The sequence below is a fragment of the Manis javanica genome, chromosome 10 (genome assembly GCF_040802235.1).
Source record: "Manis javanica isolate MJ-LG chromosome 10, MJ_LKY, whole genome shotgun sequence".
Lineage (NCBI taxonomy): Eukaryota > Metazoa > Chordata > Mammalia > Pholidota > Manidae > Manis > Manis javanica.
The window spans coordinates 28780779-28798984 of NC_133165.1; the positions used below are offsets into that span (position 1 = coordinate 28780779).

The window sequence follows — 18206 nt, forward strand, 5'->3', positions numbered from 1 at the left end:
AGAGGCCTGAGGGGGCGCCCACCACGTGGCTCTCCTACCTCCATGAAGTCCTTCCTCTGGCTGGAGGCCCGCAGGGCTGCGGGGAGGCTGCGCCCAGACTTCTGGTCCCAGGGCTGTGTGTGCACACACACAAAGGTGGTGGTTAGCCCTCACCCAGCCCCAGGCCACAGGGCGGCACTGCCAGGCCTCAACCTCCCGCTGGGCCTCCGGGGCACTCGGACTCTGGCTGACGGCTCACCTGGCCCTCGTGGAGGCGCTTGCCAGGGCTGGTCTCCTCGGGGTGGTAGAACCACTTGACGCGGACCACCATATTGCTGCCCCATGACTCCCACATGCTCTGGATGCGACCGATGTAGGGCAGGTTGGGGCGGCCGGCCGACAGGAACACGGCGCAGTCCCCAATGCGGATCATCTCCTTGCCACGCACGATGGCCTTGTAGAAGAGCTTGCGGGCCTTGCCCTTCATGCCACGGCGCTGCAGGACATGGGCACATCAGGGTGGGGTGCGGGCCCCTGCCCGGTCCCAGAAGCCCCTGCCCTGACTCAAGGGTGCAGCAGGGAACAGGGCGGGAGGAAGCTCCATGCCTGCTCCGACTGGGGTGCCCTCTTTCAGCCCCTGCACACAGGGTCTGTCTGCAGCTGGGGCTCCCAGCACCCCACTCCGGAGCACGGCTGCCACTCAGCTGGTGTTGGGGCTCACCGCAGGCCGACCCTGGGCCCAGCAGTGTCCTCACACGTCCACCTGGGTCCTGACACCAGCCTTCAAGGCACAGCCTGGCCCTTGCCGATACCCAATTCCCAGACAGGAACAGTCAGGTCCGGGGAGGGGATGCAGGTGGTGAAGCCAAGGGGCTCCCGGCTGCACCTCTGATCAGAGCACACTGCCTGCCCCCCATGGCTGTCTCACACACAGGGGCCCCATGAAGCACTCATTCTCTCAGCACATCCCGGGGCCACCCGAGCTCCCTGCTCACTGCGCTCATCCTCCATCCCCAGGGCCCAGGAAAGCAGTGACGAAGGTCAGAGCGGGCCGGCAGGATCCAGCACCGGGCCCATGGCCGCTAGGCTGCCAAGCTGACAGTGAGCTGGGGTTTTACGCCCTCAGCACATGTTCCCTGAAGCCTCAGCGGTACCATCACCTGAGCGGGCTCTAAGGAGGGACCTGACCTGCCATCAGAATCCGAAACACCAGCACAGTGCCAGGCAGCCCCAAGCTCTAACTCACTTTCCCATCTCACAGTGGCTGCCAGGTGGCTCAAAGTCAGCTGTTTTTGCCTAAGCAGGAGAAACCTACATGCTAATTTCCTACCTCATCCAACAGCCCCCTTGTGCTGTTAATTTGTCGGATTCCTGGTGGTGGCAGACGTTTCCATGTCCTCACCACTACAGTGTTTCTAATGTGTTGGGGAAACTGCTCAAGGCCTTTTCAGCTCAAGGCACAGTGTAAACCACTCAAGGTGAAATTCCTAGACCAACCCCTCCCTGCCAGCAGCTGTTTTCTGGCACCCAGGGGCCTCTGCCCTGCTCCCCCGGGTTCCCCAGTGGGCAGACCCCACCCCTGCATCGGGCACAGCACTCAGGCCGACCTGAACATCCTGTCCCCCCGCCCAGTGTCATTGGCTCAGGGGTGGGCTTGGGACCCACGCCAAAGGCATTCCAGCAACTAGTTTGAACCCCTGGGAGGAGGACACTTCCCACTGTTACTTCTGAGCTGAAAGCTACTGGGGCAGCCTGTCACCAAAAGAGGAGGGGCTGCCAGAGTAGAAGATAAGTACAAAGGAAGGGAAGAGAAACGGAAGCCTGGAGCACAGACCCAAGAGGGGGTATGAAGACAGCCTTTCAAGCCCCTGGATCCAGCTGCACCTGAAGCCAGATAGCCCTGGACTCTTCTGTTAAAGAGGCGGAAAAGGTTGGCCCTGTGCTCTGGCAGCAAAGAGGGCCACTGACACTGGAATCTGCAAACAGTAAGCGCTGAGGAACAGGCCAGTCACACGGCGGCGGGCTGCCCTAGGCTCAGAAGCTGTAACTCCTTGGCACATCCCCGCTATCAAAGTGCCTGGGATCGGAGATCCAGGGGGCCTAGTCTGACGTCTGAGTGCCACCTGTCAGGAAGACTATGAGAGCCTACACGCTCAAGGCTGCTCTCTCGAATGGTGGTCTTGCCAAGAGAGGTTCTTTCAACCCGGAGCCAGCAGTCCAAGAGGGCTCAAGGTCAGATAACCTATGCCCCGCAAGGTCAGAGAAGCAGATCATCTGCCCCAGATTCAAGTTAGTACCTCAAAGGCAGGGAGGCCTGAAGGAGAGAGCAGGAGCTGAAGGGTGAGGTAGGGAGCCCAGCACTGCCCGGCCTCCTGCTCAGCACCCTTGCCTGAGAAAGGGCGAAACCCTTGTCCTAAGAGCCCTCCAGTGGTGCAGCTGGGGGCAAATGGACCTGTCCTCCCCGACCCACAGGGTGAGCCAGGAGGACACCTTCTACTATGTGTAGCCATGTAACCCAGGCCTGGACAACGATGACGCTCTGCCCGTGGGCCACACTGATTCGCTGAGGGGTGGACACATGGTCCAGCCAGCCCCAGAGGCTCAACCCCGGACTTCTGCTGGCAAATGAAGGGAAACAAGTGCCTTCCGCCAGAAGCACGAGCCATTCTGCTGCATGAAGCAAAAGAGGAGCTAAAAGTGAAGCTGATGCAAAGAAACTCAGGCTGTCTGGCCAAGAGGCTGTGAAGGACTCCACTGCTGAATGCCTGCTAAAGGGTTAGTGCCGGGCCAAATATGCTTTCCTGACTGGGTCTGCGGAAGGGGCCCTGCCCCGGGCGCTCTGTGAAGGACACGGAGGGCTTCGGAGTCAGGCGGGGATGGGTGTCCCTGGGCACTCTGGACCCAGCGGGCTCCTCTATGGAACCGGACGCCCCTGCCGCACTCCCCCGCCCCTCCACTGCGAGACTGGGGGAGGCGAGCCAAGCAGCAGCGGGCCACTGGAGGAAGTTGGCTCCAAAGCCTTCGCGTGGCTACCTGGGTGGGCTTGCCGAACCACTTCCAGAGCTGCCGGGCAGGCAGGAAGGCGGCGATCTTGGGCCGGTTCTCCACAGACGGCAGGCGCTGCCGCTTGGCCAGCTCCTTGGTGGTGGGAAGGTGGACTCCCTCCCTCTTCTTGGGCCGGCTCTTGGCCGCGGACCCGGCCTGGGCCTTGGGCTGCGGGGGCTGCGGCGGGGGCGCCTGGGGCGGGGGCGCCAGCGCCTTCTTGCTGGGCGAGTGGGCCGAGGGGCGCGCCTTGCCGGCCTGCTTGGGCGCTGAGCCCGGGAGGGCGGGCGGGGCGGAGGGGCCGGCCGCGGGGCCAGGCGCCGCCTCGTCGTCCGAGCTGCAGGAGGAGTCGTCTGTGGTGGAGGACGAGGACGACGAGGACGAGGACGAGGAGGACGAGGACGAGGATGAGGAGGACGAGGACGAGGACGAGGAGGAGGACGAGGAGGACGAGGAGGAGGAGGACGAGGAGGACGAGGACGAGGAGGACGAGGAGGACGAGGACGAGGACGAGGAGGACGAGGACGAGGAGGACGAGGACGCCCTGGAGCTGGGGGCGCTGCGGTTCCGGCCCCCACCATCCTGGCCGGCCTCCTCGCCCTCCGTCTCCGAGCTGCTGCCGCCACTGTCGCTACTACCGCTCTCGGATTCCTCGGCACCGTCCTGCGCAGCCCGGCCCCCGCCTGGGCTCCCGGCCTTCCCTGGGTCCTCGAACGCGAGCCTGGCCGCAGGCTCCTGGGCCTCGTCACCCTCCCTGGCCTGGGGCCGGGCCGCCCTGGGCTCGCTGCCACCGGCAGCCGGGGGGTGGCTGCCCAGACCCAGGAGGCTCTTGGGCTCCTCCCGCAGAAGCAGGGCCTCCTTGGCCTTCTTGCTTTTGGGCGACGTCACACCCTCATGGTCCAGCTTGACGAGCAGCTCAGCCTCCTCCCCCGGCCTCCGGATGCCCTTGCTGGCCGACTCCTCTGTGGCCCTGGCCTTCTTGGGCTTGGGGCGGGTGGCTGGCATGGTGATGGGCATGCTGACAAGGGAGGCAGGGGCCAGGGCTGTGGCAGGGGCTGGCAGCTCCCCAAAGGGCTCAGGAGCTGGGCAGCTGGCAAACGGGGATGGCACTGGGCTGGGCTGCGGGGCTGCTGGGCGAGCCTTGGAGGCCTTGGCCCGCTTGTCCACAGGTTCTGGGGGGCTCTTCTTGGAACTCGGGGTACTGCCTGGTTCCAGGGCTAGTGGGGTGCTGGGGACCTCATCTGTTGAGCCCCCCTCCTCTAGGACAGCAGCTCTCTCTAGAAGAGAAGGAAAAACCCTATGTGAGGCCAGGCCAGGCTAGGGCCTTCCCAACCCAGAAAGCCCCATTTCAATCCTGACTCTGCCGGGTTCTGAGCTGTGCCTGGAACTCAGAACAGTCATCCCACACGTGATTACCCCCAAAGTGGCATTCAGTAGCCTCAGCTCTTAGCCCAATGCACTTTCCTCTGGATTCTGGAGTGAACATACTGCCTGAATCTCAGCTCAGCCTCACACAGGACATGCCTCCCTCAGCCCTTTTCCTACTCTGTCAAATGGTCAAAACAGCCCCAATGCACAGGGTTCTCAAAAGGCCGGGAGAAGCCTCTACGCAGAGGCCTCTACACAGCAGCCCGCAGTGCAGCAGGCCCCACCGGCCCGCCACCTCCCTTGCTCCTCGGCAGGGCGGGGATTGAGCCAACATACCATCCTTGGCTTTGGTGCTGGGTTTGCGCCCACGCCCTCTCGCCTTGGCACTGGGTTCCTCGGACCCCGGAGCACCCCCATCTTTGCCGTCCCCAGTATCTTTGCTGGTCTTCCGGCTACGGCGCTTGGCGCTCGGCACCAGGAGGGCTGGAGATGGTTCAGCACCTGCAGGGCAGGACAGACGGTGGCTCAGGCATGGGGAGCAGGGATGGGAGGAACTGGGTGACTGTGAGGCTGGCCCCACTCAGCTGCCTGGATAGGCTGCACGGTCAGGGGGAAGGCCCATGTCTGCAAGGACGTGACTGAGGTGCTCCATACAGGCAGCTCATGGGGACTCCCTGAATGAGCGCTCAGGGCGGGGCTGAGCACAGGCACCAGATTTCACGGTGTTTGTGATCCACTTAAAGGACGCTCAAAACCCTGAGGGCCAGGGACCCTGGGAGTCATACTGTCCCAGGTCTGAGGCCTAGCTCTACCTCTAACCAGTCACGGGATGCTGGGTAAGTCATACCACCTCTTTGAATCTGAGTTCCATATTGGTCAAAGGGGATGGTTTTTCCGGGACCACACAGGATGAGGCACGAATTCAACACTATCACGAACATGGAGCATGGAACTGTCAACAACTATCAATCAGCCTCCCACCATCTGGGCTGCCTCAGTGTACAGACCTGGGGAGCCCTGGGATTCCCTCTCCTGAGCCCATTCTAGGACCTCCACCCATGGTTTCTGCCATTTCCATTGCCTGTGTGTGCAAATGGTCCAAATGGCAGGCAGAGCCCAGGGCTGGGCACAGGTGGGAGCCAGGCACAGGCCTAGGGGCCACCCCAGCTGAGGCAGCAGGACCACCACTCACACTGGATCTTATAGTCAGGAGGCAGGAGGCGGATATGGGAGAGGGGAATCCTCCCCGTGTCCCCGTCATCAAACTCCACGGTGATCAGGTCCCCATCATCCTCGAGGCCCAGTAAGCCTGTTGGAGGAAGGGCAGGGTCAGGAGAGGCCTGCAAACCTCTGGCTCCCTGGAAGGCAAGAAGGTGACGGGAGCGCAAAACCTAGCTGGTAAGCAGCCCTGGACTCGGGGTGTACAAGGTGCAGCTGTGCAGTGGTGCAGAACGTGGGTTTCAGAGCCTCGCAGTCCTGGCAGGAGCACTGGGGAGCACGGCTCTCCACTCCTGCCGTGTGTGCACCCTGACTTCAGGGACACCAGGCCCAGGCCACTCACTCCCAAGACCCTCCCCAAAGCAACATAAAGGAACAGCAAGGGCAGGAACCCGAAAGGACAGAGGGAGGGGGCAGGTGAGAAGGCCAGCGTTTCAGATGACATCTGCGTGGATGACAACTTTCTCCATTGCCAGGAGCCTAGAAGGAAGCAAAGCCAGCAAGGAGGAAGCAGGTTTTCACAGGGAACCCCACAAAGGCCCAGGCCTTTGATGTGCAAGTATATCTGGATACAAGGGTCCCCAACTCTGGACAGGCTGAGGGTCATGCTGCAGGAGCTACGAATTTACACCTGGGGAGACTCTGAAGGGCACAGAGGAAATGGGAGGGTGGCGGGGTGCCTGCTCCCAAATGGTGACTACAGCCCCATCCCAAGGACCAGATGCTGAGCCAGATCTCCAAGGAGGGTGGCCTTGGCCAGTCTGACCGGCTAAGAGGAGAGAGGCACAGGAGCTGGCACCTGGGGTCCCCAACAACACATGCCTCCTTGCTCGCCTCTGTCAGGAAGCACCTACCCTCACACACACACACACACACACACACACACACACACAAAGCTTCTAGTCCTAGGAGCACCAGAGAAGAAAGCATGGCCTCTAACAAAAGATGAACACTGAGCAGAGGTAAGTGGAGCTTGATTAAAGAACACCAACTAGAGACTCGGAAGGAAGGCGAGCTAGAGAACCCAAAATGAAAACAATGTGTCCCCAAATAAATTTTAAAAGGGATAATACCTCCCAGAAACAAAGGGGTTACTTGGAGAATAAGAAAGAACTCTTCAGAATTTTTTTAATGATAGTAGAAATTTCAAAAATTCAATAGAATATGACGAGCAGAAGGTCAAGTGGAAGAAATCTCTCAGAAAGTTGAACAAATAAAGAGATAGCCAATAATAGAAAAAAGCTATTGAGGGCCACCAGACAAGTGTGGGTTCTGGGGAAAAGAATGTAAATAACAGAAGCAGACTCTCACAGCAGAAATCCAAGTCTCCAAGAACAGAGGAAATCTGCTTCAAAATCAAAGCCTCTCTTGCCCCACACTGCCGCAATCACACACACACACACACATACACACCCCCCAGATAAATCACATGAAATTCCAGCTCCAGGAATAATGAGAAGATCCTCAAAATTCCCAGACAGAAAAAGCAGGTCTCCTACAAAGACTTGGGAGTGATCACAGCATGAAGTGAACTTCTCAGACATCAGAGGCTAGAAGAAATTGAAGTGACTTTGAAATGGGGAAGGAAGACAATGTCCAACTTAGAATTTATATCCAGCTCAACTATCTCTAAAGAACAGGACACAGATCCAATCCACTCTAACGACAGAGAATAAAGAGATTCTGGATATGTACATACTTGGAGAATTTACCTCCCATGACCCTTTCTCATGAAGCTACAGAAAGATTACTGAAACAAGGGAATGAGACACGGAAGAGGAAGATACAGGATGCAACACAGGAGAGAGAGATGGAATTCTCAGGAAGACGGCCAGGGAAGTCCCAAGAGTGACACCAGCAAGGCAGGCCCAGAAAGCACCAGCCCATTATGGTTCAAGGGAACAGAAAGCTCCAGGAGATGTGAATCAAAACAAACTTTTAATATGGATGTCTGACCCAGCACCAGCATCCCCATCCCATTTCTGGGTATGTATGGACATTGGGCAGCCAAGGGGTGGACTGTATTCGGCATCTGTTGTTTTGGGGTGGGTTTTTTTTGATGCAGTGAACATCCATATCCCCACCTCCTGGGTCTGTTGCTTTTGCAACAGCTAATGGATCCACTGTGTATCTGCCATTTTTGTCCATCTGACAAACATACCTTTGTCTTCGGAGGCACTTGTTTTTTTTTTTGTCTGCCCACCTTCCAATCTCTCTTATTCTGTTAATAACATTCCAACTTTTGGGAAGCCACCTTCCCATCTCTCTCAGACCATATGCAAAATCAGGACGCCAACCTCACCCATTAGTTTCAGGGATGATGAGCATGTGACCCAGACCCAGGAAGTCAGACTCACAGCAGTCAGTGAGATCCACACAACCCAAGCCAGTGCAGTGGGTCTCCCTCCTAGGACTTACACGAAAAAAGCAGAAATTCCTTAATAGGATTTGTTAAGATGGTGAAATGCAGTCCCCAAGGAGCTGGGTGTGAAGCCAGCATAGAAAAGAACACTGCTGACAGACACTGAGACTGAGTCCTGGTGACGTGGTATGAATGGTACCCAGGTCCAACCATGGCCATGGCCAAGGACCCCGCCAGCTTTCATTTACATAAGCCCATAAAACACTTCACACTTAAGCCAGTTACACTTGAGTTTAGGCCAGATGAGCTCATATCGATCCATCAGCAAATGTGAGAGTGCCTGGGAGGGTCTCAGGGAAGGGGAGTGCTCACCTCGGACCACAGTGCCTGGGTAGAGGCAACGGTACTGCTGGCTCCAATAGGCTGCGATCCTGGTCCCTTGTGGCAAAAAGCGGGTGGAGGCCGGCCTCACATCGATGATCTGGGAAGGCAGAGTACCCAGGTGGTAACCAGGAACAGCCCAGCCCCCTACCCCCTCCTCCCAGCGATTCCACCCTACTCTGCTCACCGCCTCCTGCAGCAGCTGCTCCAGACAGTAGATGTGGGGCCGGTTCCCGCGTTCGCCCTCTACCACCACACGGTATCTGCAACGCCAGGACAAGAGTGATATGAGGTGGCAGAGACAGGGGGCCTTGCAACAGGGACCCCCCCCACACCCTACTCCTGGCCCCAGCAGTGCCAACTTGACCTCCCAGATCACCAAGATATGACATCAGAGCTTGAGGGTTTGCTGATTCGCTGTAAAAACAGGGAAAGTCTCTCCCCTTCTGGGCCTCAGTTTCTTCATCTGTACAAGGAGGAGTTGCAGATCCAAGAGAGGCCAAGCTGCTCTCTCCTGGCCCATCCTGCTGAGGCCCCTGCCTCTTGGGGGCTGGCCATGCCCACCCTGGCACATCCTCAGAGTACTGCCCCTGAGTCCTCTGAACCCACCCACACACCTGTGGGGTAGGCGCCATTCACCCAGTTCTATAGGGGAAGTTGCAGAGCAGAGAAGCCCAGCAAGGCAGCCCAGATGCAGGACTAGGAGAGGGTCTTCTGGCTCTGAGCCCAGTGTTGCCCCTGCCTAGCCCCTGAGCTCCCTACTCACATGTCTGGCGAGTGCACCGTCTGCACATGCCCAGCGTACAGCAGCTTGTCGTCCATGGGGATGAGCACACGCAACCCGTCTTTCAGCTCATCCTTGTCGATGATGCAGGACCTTGGGGCTGCGGGATGATGGCAGTGAGGTGGGGCTGGAGCCCGGGTGGCCGGGAGGGCATGTGTGGGCACACCTGTGTGCCCAGATGGGCCTGGTGCAGGAACATGTGGGGGGCCCTCACCCTCCCAGCCCAGGTGTCTCGAAAGACCCCAGATGGGTGTGAACCGGGGGTGAGGGGTGACAGCTGCATGGCTGCCCCTCCCCCGCCCCCAAGACCACCATCCTCTGAGCCTGGAAATTAGGTTCTGCGTCATCAGCCCACACCACCTCCCCTTAAGCCACTTCGCCAGGACTTTCCATTGGCTTCTTCTCTACTTGGAGTGACACTTGTTCTGGTGGAAACCAAACCCTACAGCCAAACTTCCCGACCAGGCCATCAGCACTCACTGTTGCCCCATCTCTCCCAGCATTTGACCCATGGTTGCCACTCCCCTCAGCTTTGGCCACCCATTCCTGGGACCCCCACAACACTCTCCTCAGTTCTCCCCCTCTGGGCTGGGCCATGCTCTCCCCTCTCCTGGGCTGGCTCTGTCTTTCCACAGGTCCCTCAACCGGGCCCTCTCCCTGTCAGCAGAAGTTAGAGACCCAGACAGCTCACTGGGGTGGATGTGACTGGCCCTTCTTCATCCCTCCCCAAACGCACAGCTCACTGTGGGTGGAACAGACTCTGGCCTCCAGACATTTAGTGGGGCCACGTGACTTACACAAGGACAGGAGCAACCACATGCCCATTTGGAACCTGGGCCTTAAGAGGCTGCATCAGTTCCCACTTTCCCTCCTGAGCTGCCTCCCAGCAACATGGCCATGGAACACACCCCGCTCAGCCTGCCCGTCCAGGGGGATGCATGGCCACATGTCTGCATCCATGGGCCCCAGCCATACCATTACTGTAAGACCAGGCCCCGCTGGGGTCAGCCCAGCCTCCCTGCAGACAGCTGAGACACAGTGCCGTCCACCAGGAAACCGACACAGCAACAGCTGACGGGCACACTCCAGCAGGGCACGAAGCTGCTCCTCTTGCTGCCTGACCCCCACCCAGCTCATATCCTCAACCTCTCCTCCAAGCTCCAGACCTCAGGCCCAGAGCCTTCCCTGAACATCACCCAGGTACCCCAAACTCCAGCCAGCAGCACCCAGCACGTGACCTTCCCCTGACCCATGCCCACCTGCCCCCACCAACTGCACACACCCCTTCTCATCTGCTCACAAAACCCACCCTAGAGCGCCTCCATGCTCCCTCCTAACATGCTCAAGCCCAGCCCGGCCCCCTCCCTGCTGCCCCTCTAATTGGACTCCCTGACCCCTCCAGAGCCCCTCCAATTTTTCTCCATGCAGCAGTCAGAGAGCACTTTCCAAAACCAATCTGACCACACTGATTACCCACTTCCACCTCTGACAGCTTGTTTTCTTTAGGGTGAAGACCACAAACTCCCACAAAGCCTGTGAGACTTTGGCTGATCTGCTCTGCCTCCTTCTCAGCCTAGTAAACCAGAGCCAAACTGGCCTTCTTCCCATTTATTGTAGGCACTGTGCTCCCACTGAACCTCAGGGCCTTTGCCCATGCCATGGCCCGTCACCCATTTCCTGCCCATTCCCGGGGCTAGCTCAGCCCCTGGCCATCTCAGGCTATGGCAACTTCTTTAGGGGAAACTCCTGCACCCCCACGCTTCAGGCCCCAGCCAACACAGCACTGCAGGCACTCACCCGGGGTCAGCGGCCGTTCCACAGCCCCACCACGTGGCAGGTGCTCATCCTCAGAGAAGCTGGAGTCCTGGTTGGGCTCAAAGTCCTCCTCGGCTGCCATGCTCTCCATCAGCTTACTCACAGCTCCCCCTTTCCCCCGGTTCTGGGGACAGAGCACAGCAAACTGATGGCTTAGGACATGGCATATGTGTCCTGTCTAGCACCCTCCTGGGAAACCCAGGGTCACAGGATGCAGTGGCATCTGCCATATGCACCGTGGGGGTCCCAGTTGGGCTCACCCCACAGGCCAGGAGGACAAAATGGGCCTGTAACTGACTAGCCCGGGCCTACACACACAGAACCGGCTCTCCAGCCACACCATGGTTCTCAGGACACAGTGGCCAGGGGCTCTTGGCATTGGGCATGGACACACCCAGGCACGCCCCTACCTGTCAACTGAGCAAGGAAATTTGCCCAAGCCTGTGGGACCCTGTGGGCACCCCACTCGGGCCCAGCGAGCCTCACCTCCTTCTTCACCTCCTTCCCTTTGGCCTTGGCCCTGCTTCTCTTGGCGGCAGCTGGGGAGCTGGCGTTTGGGGCCCGGGCCTCGGGCGGCAGGGCAGGAACACGGGGCGGAGGCAGGGCAGCCCCAGATCCAGCCTCCTTCCCCTTTTTCTTCTGGGAGAGAAAGCAACAGCAGGTCGCCATCAGAGGTGCCTCCCACCCCAAGAGAGGAACAGAGCACCCTGACTCCCCAGCAATTAGCTTTGGTTTTAATTTTAATTGTCTTATTACTGCTATATACACGTGCAAAGTCCTCTCCAACCATCCTGCCAACTGCACAGAAGTAAAGCCACTAGTAAAGCATGGTATCCTTCCAGAACTTCCCACAAGCACAATCATGTAAACACAAAGGCTATGCAGACGCTTTTATGCACACACAGTATTTTTTTAAAACACAATGGGAATTTACCAAAAGTCCTGCTTTGTAACTTACTCCCCCTACATGTCTGATGGACACAAAGATGGCCTCTTTTTTGATTTAACAGCTGCCCAATGTGTGGCAGTGTGCAGGAACTGCGATTCACTCAACCACCCCCACTGCAATGGGCATGCAGGCTTCCTCCGTTTTCTTGCTATTCCGAACAATGCCACAAAAAGCTGGCAGTACTGATTAATTAGTTGTACAGGTATATTCCTGGAAGGAGCATTGAAAACCACTCAGCTACAACCTGAGTCGCTGCTGGAATGCCCGTGACGTCCACGCCTTGCAGCGAGGAGGTGTGCACTCATCCTAGCTCAAAGCCCCCCGAGCATAGTGGAATGGGGATGCTCCCCCTCACTGGTGAGTGGACACTGGTCCAGGTGTGCAAGGACTGTGTACAACTTTGTTTATCAGGGCAAAGAACTGGAAACAACCTCGATGTTCAGCAACCTGTTACCAGAACACTGTTGCACAGGCAGACACAGTTACAAGCCCTTATTACAGCAGCTGGGAGTCTGTTCAGAGGAAGAGGCAATGGCAGGAAAACGGCAATGATGATACTTTGCGCAGGCTTAAGAGCCAGCCAGTGTGACCTAGAGGGGATGGGTGGCAGGGCTGGGGCGTAACTATGCTTCTTAAAAGACACATTCCTAAGACAAAACAGTCAAGGCAAGTCAAGAGGAGGTGGAAAATTAAGAAACAGAAAGAGATAATACTGGGAAAAGCTACCAAGAGGATGGGGGAACTCAGAGCTTCCATTATCAGACAAGTGCATTTCAGAGCAAATAGCATTAAAAGTGCCAAAGCAGGAAAATGTTACAGGGATAAGAAGTATTCAGTTTTCCCATTTGGGGGAAAAATATAATGACATACACATTTTATTTTCTTGTTTCTGATGCACGTTTTAATCCTGTTCACACTTCTGAAATAAGAAGCATCCTGGGGGCTGAAGGAACGTTTTTAATGTGGCTATGTTTTCTTTTTCCCTTACATCTGTTCTTAAATAGACAGCCGTCTTATGGTGCATGTCTTTGGAGCTGTACACACCACACTGGGGGTGGGGGAACAGCAAAAAAATATAGGTATGTCTGAGTAGATTTTTTTTTCTTCCTTTTCTTTATTTTCCAAATTGCTGTTACCATCAGATAAAACTGATAAAACTTCTTTCCCACTGACCAGAAAAGCCCATTTCTGGGAATCTGACTTTTTATTAGTAAGAAAAGAGCTCCAAATGTAACAAGGTGTACACACAGAAAAGAGGTGTCCCTTGCAGTAATAATTACAATGGTAAAATACCCTCATGGACAGAATCTCTAGCCAGCACGGCTAACGAGACCACGGACAGCCAGTTGGTGGGGCACTTAGAAATGCTGATAAAAAAATTAAACTCCTGACATATGGGAGTGCATAGTCTAAAAAGCAGGCTGTAAAAGTGTTATCTCCAAAAGCTATGACCAGTGGTGGCTCCTGGGGTGATCTCCCTGGCATCTGGTTTCTCCTTTTCCTGATGTTCTGTTCCAGTCTCTCCCTGCACCATCAGAAGCCTGGGATCGGGGAGCCTCGTCCTCTCCCCAGGGGAAGGCACCATCTTGGGAAAGGGCCCAACAGACATTGATTCCCAGTAAAGCCCAGGCTCTGGTGCCAGACCCCCAGCATTCAAAGACAAGTTGGGACGATCGTTAGCAGCTGTGACCTTGAGCAAGTTCCAAGGCCATCTGTAAAGTGCAGTTACTATGCAGAATCTACCTCATACGGCTTTGTGAGATCTCAGTGGTGACATAACAAACATATACTTGGTCTCTGCCCCTGGTTCCTGACACCAAGCTCCTAAACTCCTCTGAGTTTCCTGGGTCACAGGAGTGTGTTTTGTTCTAATGAGGCAACTCTTGGTGAGCCCCTAGATAGCTTCAGGATGAGGCCTGGACACTAGAAAGACCACCGGAACTGTCAGCCCCACACCGTTCTCTGGTAGGGGAGAAGGGCAGCTAACTGAGTTAGTAACTGATCATGCCTGTGTGATCAAGCCCCCATAAAACCCCTAAACACAGGGCCAAGAGAGCTTCCGGGCTGGTGACATGGGGGTGCTAGGAGAGTGGCCCCCTGGAGAGGGCATGGCAGCCCCAGGCCCCTTCCCCCAGATCCTACCTGGTGCATCTCTTCCGTGTGGCTGTCCCTGAGCTGTATAATTCATATTAAATGGTACAGCACTTTCCTGGAGTCTGTGGGCCATTCTGGTGAATTACCAAAACTGAAGAGGAGGTCACAGGAACCCCCAATTTACAGATAGTGGGTCAGAAGCACATGACAACCTGGGACCTGGGACTGGCATCAGAAGTGGGGGTCGGCAGGGGCTGTCCTGTGGATGAGCCCTTCCCCTGCCAGGTCTGGGGTTTGCGCCCACTCTGGGCAATTAGTGTTGGGGGTGTTGTGAGTAGAGCAAACAAGTTTGCCTTTACCAGTAAGTGATGTACACGTGAGAAAGTGGTTAGAACATGCCTGGGCCCTACCATGGGTCACCTGGCATAATCAATATCATTAATATTATAAATCCTTCCAGAACCTTCTCTCCAAGGCCCAGAAAGACCTGAGATGGCTTCAACCGCAGGAAACAGGAGGTGAGCACAAATCAAGACGCCTGGGGGCCACACTCAAACCGGGCCCTCCCCCACTGTCTCTGGGTCTCAGGAAGTCAGTGATGGTCTCACCCCTTCTGTGACCTTCTCTAGAATGTCAGTGACTTGAGGGTTCGTCCTACAGCAAGGACCTGAGTCCTACTTCAGAGACTGGCAGGGCTGAACGCAGCCACCTACAGGGGACAACTGGCCACCACCTTCCTAGCAGCCAGCCCAAGGGTGATCAGCACAGAGCTCTGGAAAGGCTGGTCGAAGTCCTCAGCCTGCGTGTCCTTGGAGAGAATTTAGTACATCTGTGAACTTGCACGGGGAAAAAGAAACCCCATCTCTATTTTCACAAACTCAAGAAATGAGGGTTTCCTACAGGTGTGAGAGGCCACAGAGTAGCCGTGGCTGAGACGTGGTCACCAGCAGAAGTCACTGCCACGCAGCACTGCACAGTTCCCAGAGACCACAGAAGTAGTCTGAGCTCATCGCTGCCGAGTGACAGCGTCCCTGGTCAAAGCATCCATGTGGGGTGTGCAGAGCACTGCATGGCAAAAGGGGGTTTGGGGACTCTGAGAATCACTGTTTCCTTTGGGGTCCTGAGCATCCACAACATTTTGGGGATGTTCTCCTGAGACAGGAGGCACAGGACCTCTGTGAGGTAGGTGGGGCACACTCTTCCTGGTGCCAGGTCTGCACACCCGCCCCAGTGGGACCCCAGGGGCCGGGCCGGTGGCAGCCATCGAAGCCACCAACCAAGGCTGCGAGTCCAGAGCCCTTCCCACTGCCTCCACCCCAGCACGAGCCCTACCTTCCTGGGGTCCTTTCTGTCCTTGGCGCGGCCGGCATCCTTGCGAGGGCTCAGCGGGCCACCCTTGCTGCAGCGGCCAGGCTTGGCGACAACAGGGGCTGCGCTGCTGGGCGCTGGGGCTGCGGCCGAGGCATCATGCAGGAAGATGCGCTCACTGCGCCGTCGCGTCCACAGGTCATCATCACTGGCCTCTGGCCCGGCCTCGAAGCCAGGCTCCTTGGGGCCCCGCAGCTTGCGGGCCTTGCGCCCCTTCTCCACCGCCAGCTTGGCCTTGTCAGGGCTGGTGGGGCCGGGCCCATGAGTGCTGGGCACAGATGTGGACACAGCCAGGGAGGGGCCTGGCTCCCCCAGTCCCTTCTTGGGCCGCAGCAGCCCAGCAGGCGACCGCTTCCGCACCTTGACCTCACTCTCTGAGTCCGTGTACTCAAACTCTGTGCCTGGATGCAGGAGGAGGGAGGGGGCTGTAGACAGGGGCTCCTGGGGCCCCCACTTCTCACCCACCCAGCTGCCCTGGCCACCAGCAGAAGGCCACAGTCCCATCCCTCCTTCAAGGGACCTCCTGCTCAAGGAGGGTTCGCCCCATTTCCAAGAGGAACCTGAGGCCAGAAGAAGAAAAAGGGCTCCTTCACCACATGCTAGTGAGCAACAGGTCCTGCCTGCTGCACTCCTGTCCTGACAACCCTGGGGGGACCAGAGTCTGCTCCCTCCCCCCTACCCCAGGAGCATCCTCTGGGAATGTGAAGATTCCTGCCTGGGCCTGCAGGAACTTCCCCATGGCTCCTGCATATCCCACATAATACCCCACGGGAATCCCAGAAGCCAGAGCAGGCAGGCTCGGGAGGGCTGCAGACCTGCAAGGGAGGTGCCTTGAAGGAGGCAAGCGGGAAAGCCCGCGGGAAACCCCCGGGCCTGGGGCCTGGCCTCTGCGTCCTGGGGCTGCTCCTCAGAGCTGGGAGGTCCCTGGCACCCCCACCCCTTTACAGAGAGTGGGCCTCAGCAGAACCCACACAGCCCTGGGCCCACCCCTTCCCATATCCGAGCGGCCAGTTTCCTGATCTAAACCCTAGAGGCCAGCCTTGGGTCTCAGCTCCCAGGCTTTGCCCAACCTCTCACCAACACCCAGCTGTCTGCCATCCTTCCAAACCTCTAGGCCTTTGCTTCTGCTGGTCCCTCTGCCAGGAGCACCATCTCTCTCCCCTGACCCCTACCTGGAAACATGCAGCCTCTTTGCTAAGAAGACCCCCTTGCCCCGTGTGGAGTCCTCTGGCATGTATCTGAAGGGCTCCCGACCATGTCTGCCTAACCTGACCCACTCTGCCTCCCCGAAGCAGATCCTTGAGTCCTCTTGGAGCCCCCAGCACCAGTGCAGCTGAGATGTGGCCCAGGGTATGGCCAGGGCAAGCACCTTAATGCAGGCGTTGATGGCACTTCTCCATGGCTTCATCCCATGGGAATGAGGTGGCCTGCCTCTTCCAGACCACAGGGGTGAGACGTCTGTGACACACCCCAGGTTGACAGCCCTAGAGGAGGGCTTGCCCTGATCCCATAGCATGTGAGCCGAAAAGCCAAGCCAAACCCCAGGCTGCTGACAGGTGGCCAGCAGCCTGCCCTGACGGACTCCTGTGGGAGGCCCAGCCCTGCCGCCCCAACAGCAGCAGCCACAGTGGCAGGGATGGGGCGGTGGCACACTCCATGGGAAGAGGCCACTTGCAAAACTTAATGATCCCATTAACTAATCTTTTGTTAACCAACTTCCCACTGCACAGGGAGGCAGCTGGGGGCTTTCATGGCTGATTAGGGTGCAGGCCATAAAACACAGGCTGGAGAGTTTTGCTGCTGGGCATGATGGATTCACACCCCACCCAATGACAGCCCCCCTGCAGAAACCACCAGAAAACCCAGAGGCACCCACAGCGCTGCAGATGCGTGCAGGGAGGACAACAGAGCCATGGTGCACGAGGACTCACATGGAAGAGGGGAGGTCGGAGCTACGTGGGTAACATCAGTTTGGTAGATAAATATTTATGAGACCGGTGGGACAGCAAGAACAGTGAGCGGGAAGAGCAGGCGGTCTCTGTGAGCCCTGCAGTGGGACGAGCATGAAGCCCAGGCAGTGGGAAGGATCTGCCAAGTCCTCACTGCCGGAGCAGGGACTAGAATCCGTATCCTTGGCTCCCACCCAGTGTCCTGTGCTCCTGCCTACTCCCCAAAACATAAGGAAGTAAAGGAGGAACAGAGGAACAAGAAAATTTGACAAAGGGTACACAAAGATGGAAAGTCAAAGGATGAAGAAGATGTAGCATGCGAATAGTAACCAAATAAGAGCCGAAGCAGCAAGACCAGGATCAGACAAAAGAGACTTTCAGATCATTACTGGAGACAAAGAAGGACGTTTAAAAATGAAACAGTCAATCGTCAGGAAGATGTAACAACTATAAAGATATGAGAACATAATCCAGAAGCATATAAAAAAGATTATACACCATGACCAAGTGGGATTTATCCCAGGAATGCAAGGCTGGTCAACACACACACACGCACACGCACACGCACACGCACACACACACACACACACCAATGTTATAACACCATATTAACAGAAGAAAACTATATGAACACAGAAAAACACTTCTCTATGTCAACAGAAACAGAAAAACTGATTGACAAAAACCTAACATCCTTTCATGATAAAATCATTCAACAAATCAGAACCAGAAGGGAACTTCCCAACCTGACAAACAACATCTATGAAAAACCCACTGCTCACATCATACTTAATGGTGACAGAATGAGTGCCCCCTGCACCAGAGCAGACGACAAAGATGTCTGGTTCTCACTGCTTCTAGATGACACTGTAAGGGAGATTCCCAAAAAGGTGGCTA

The 18206-nt window shown here is 56.7% G+C and overlaps 1 protein-coding gene across 14 annotated transcripts in view; it reads right to left on the bottom strand.

Moving 5' to 3' along the window:
* The window catches only part of TNRC18 (trinucleotide repeat containing 18), an 82423-nt gene that overhangs the window by 1793 nt on the left and 62424 nt on the right, over positions 1 to 18206 (bottom strand). For 13 of the 14 annotated variants that reach the window (XM_073214992.1, XM_073214987.1, XM_073214991.1 and 10 more), the window contains 11 exons: positions 15325 to 15761; positions 11436 to 11588; positions 10932 to 11073; positions 9117 to 9234; positions 8538 to 8613; positions 8342 to 8450; positions 5582 to 5698; positions 4726 to 4890; positions 3013 to 4298; positions 239 to 475; positions 39 to 113 (listed from right to left, as the gene is read on the bottom strand). In XM_073214992.1, the coding sequence (XP_073071093.1) occupies positions 39 to 113; positions 239 to 475; positions 3013 to 4298; positions 4726 to 4890; positions 5582 to 5698; positions 8342 to 8450; positions 8538 to 8613; positions 9117 to 9234; positions 10932 to 11073; positions 11436 to 11588; positions 15325 to 15761 (2915 nt within the window). The remainder of the gene's footprint in view (positions 1 to 38; positions 114 to 238; positions 476 to 3012; positions 4299 to 4725; positions 4891 to 5581; positions 5699 to 8341; positions 8451 to 8537; positions 8614 to 9116; positions 9235 to 10931; positions 11074 to 11435; positions 11589 to 15324; positions 15762 to 18206) is intronic. The other variant, XM_073214984.1, reaches the window with a different exon arrangement.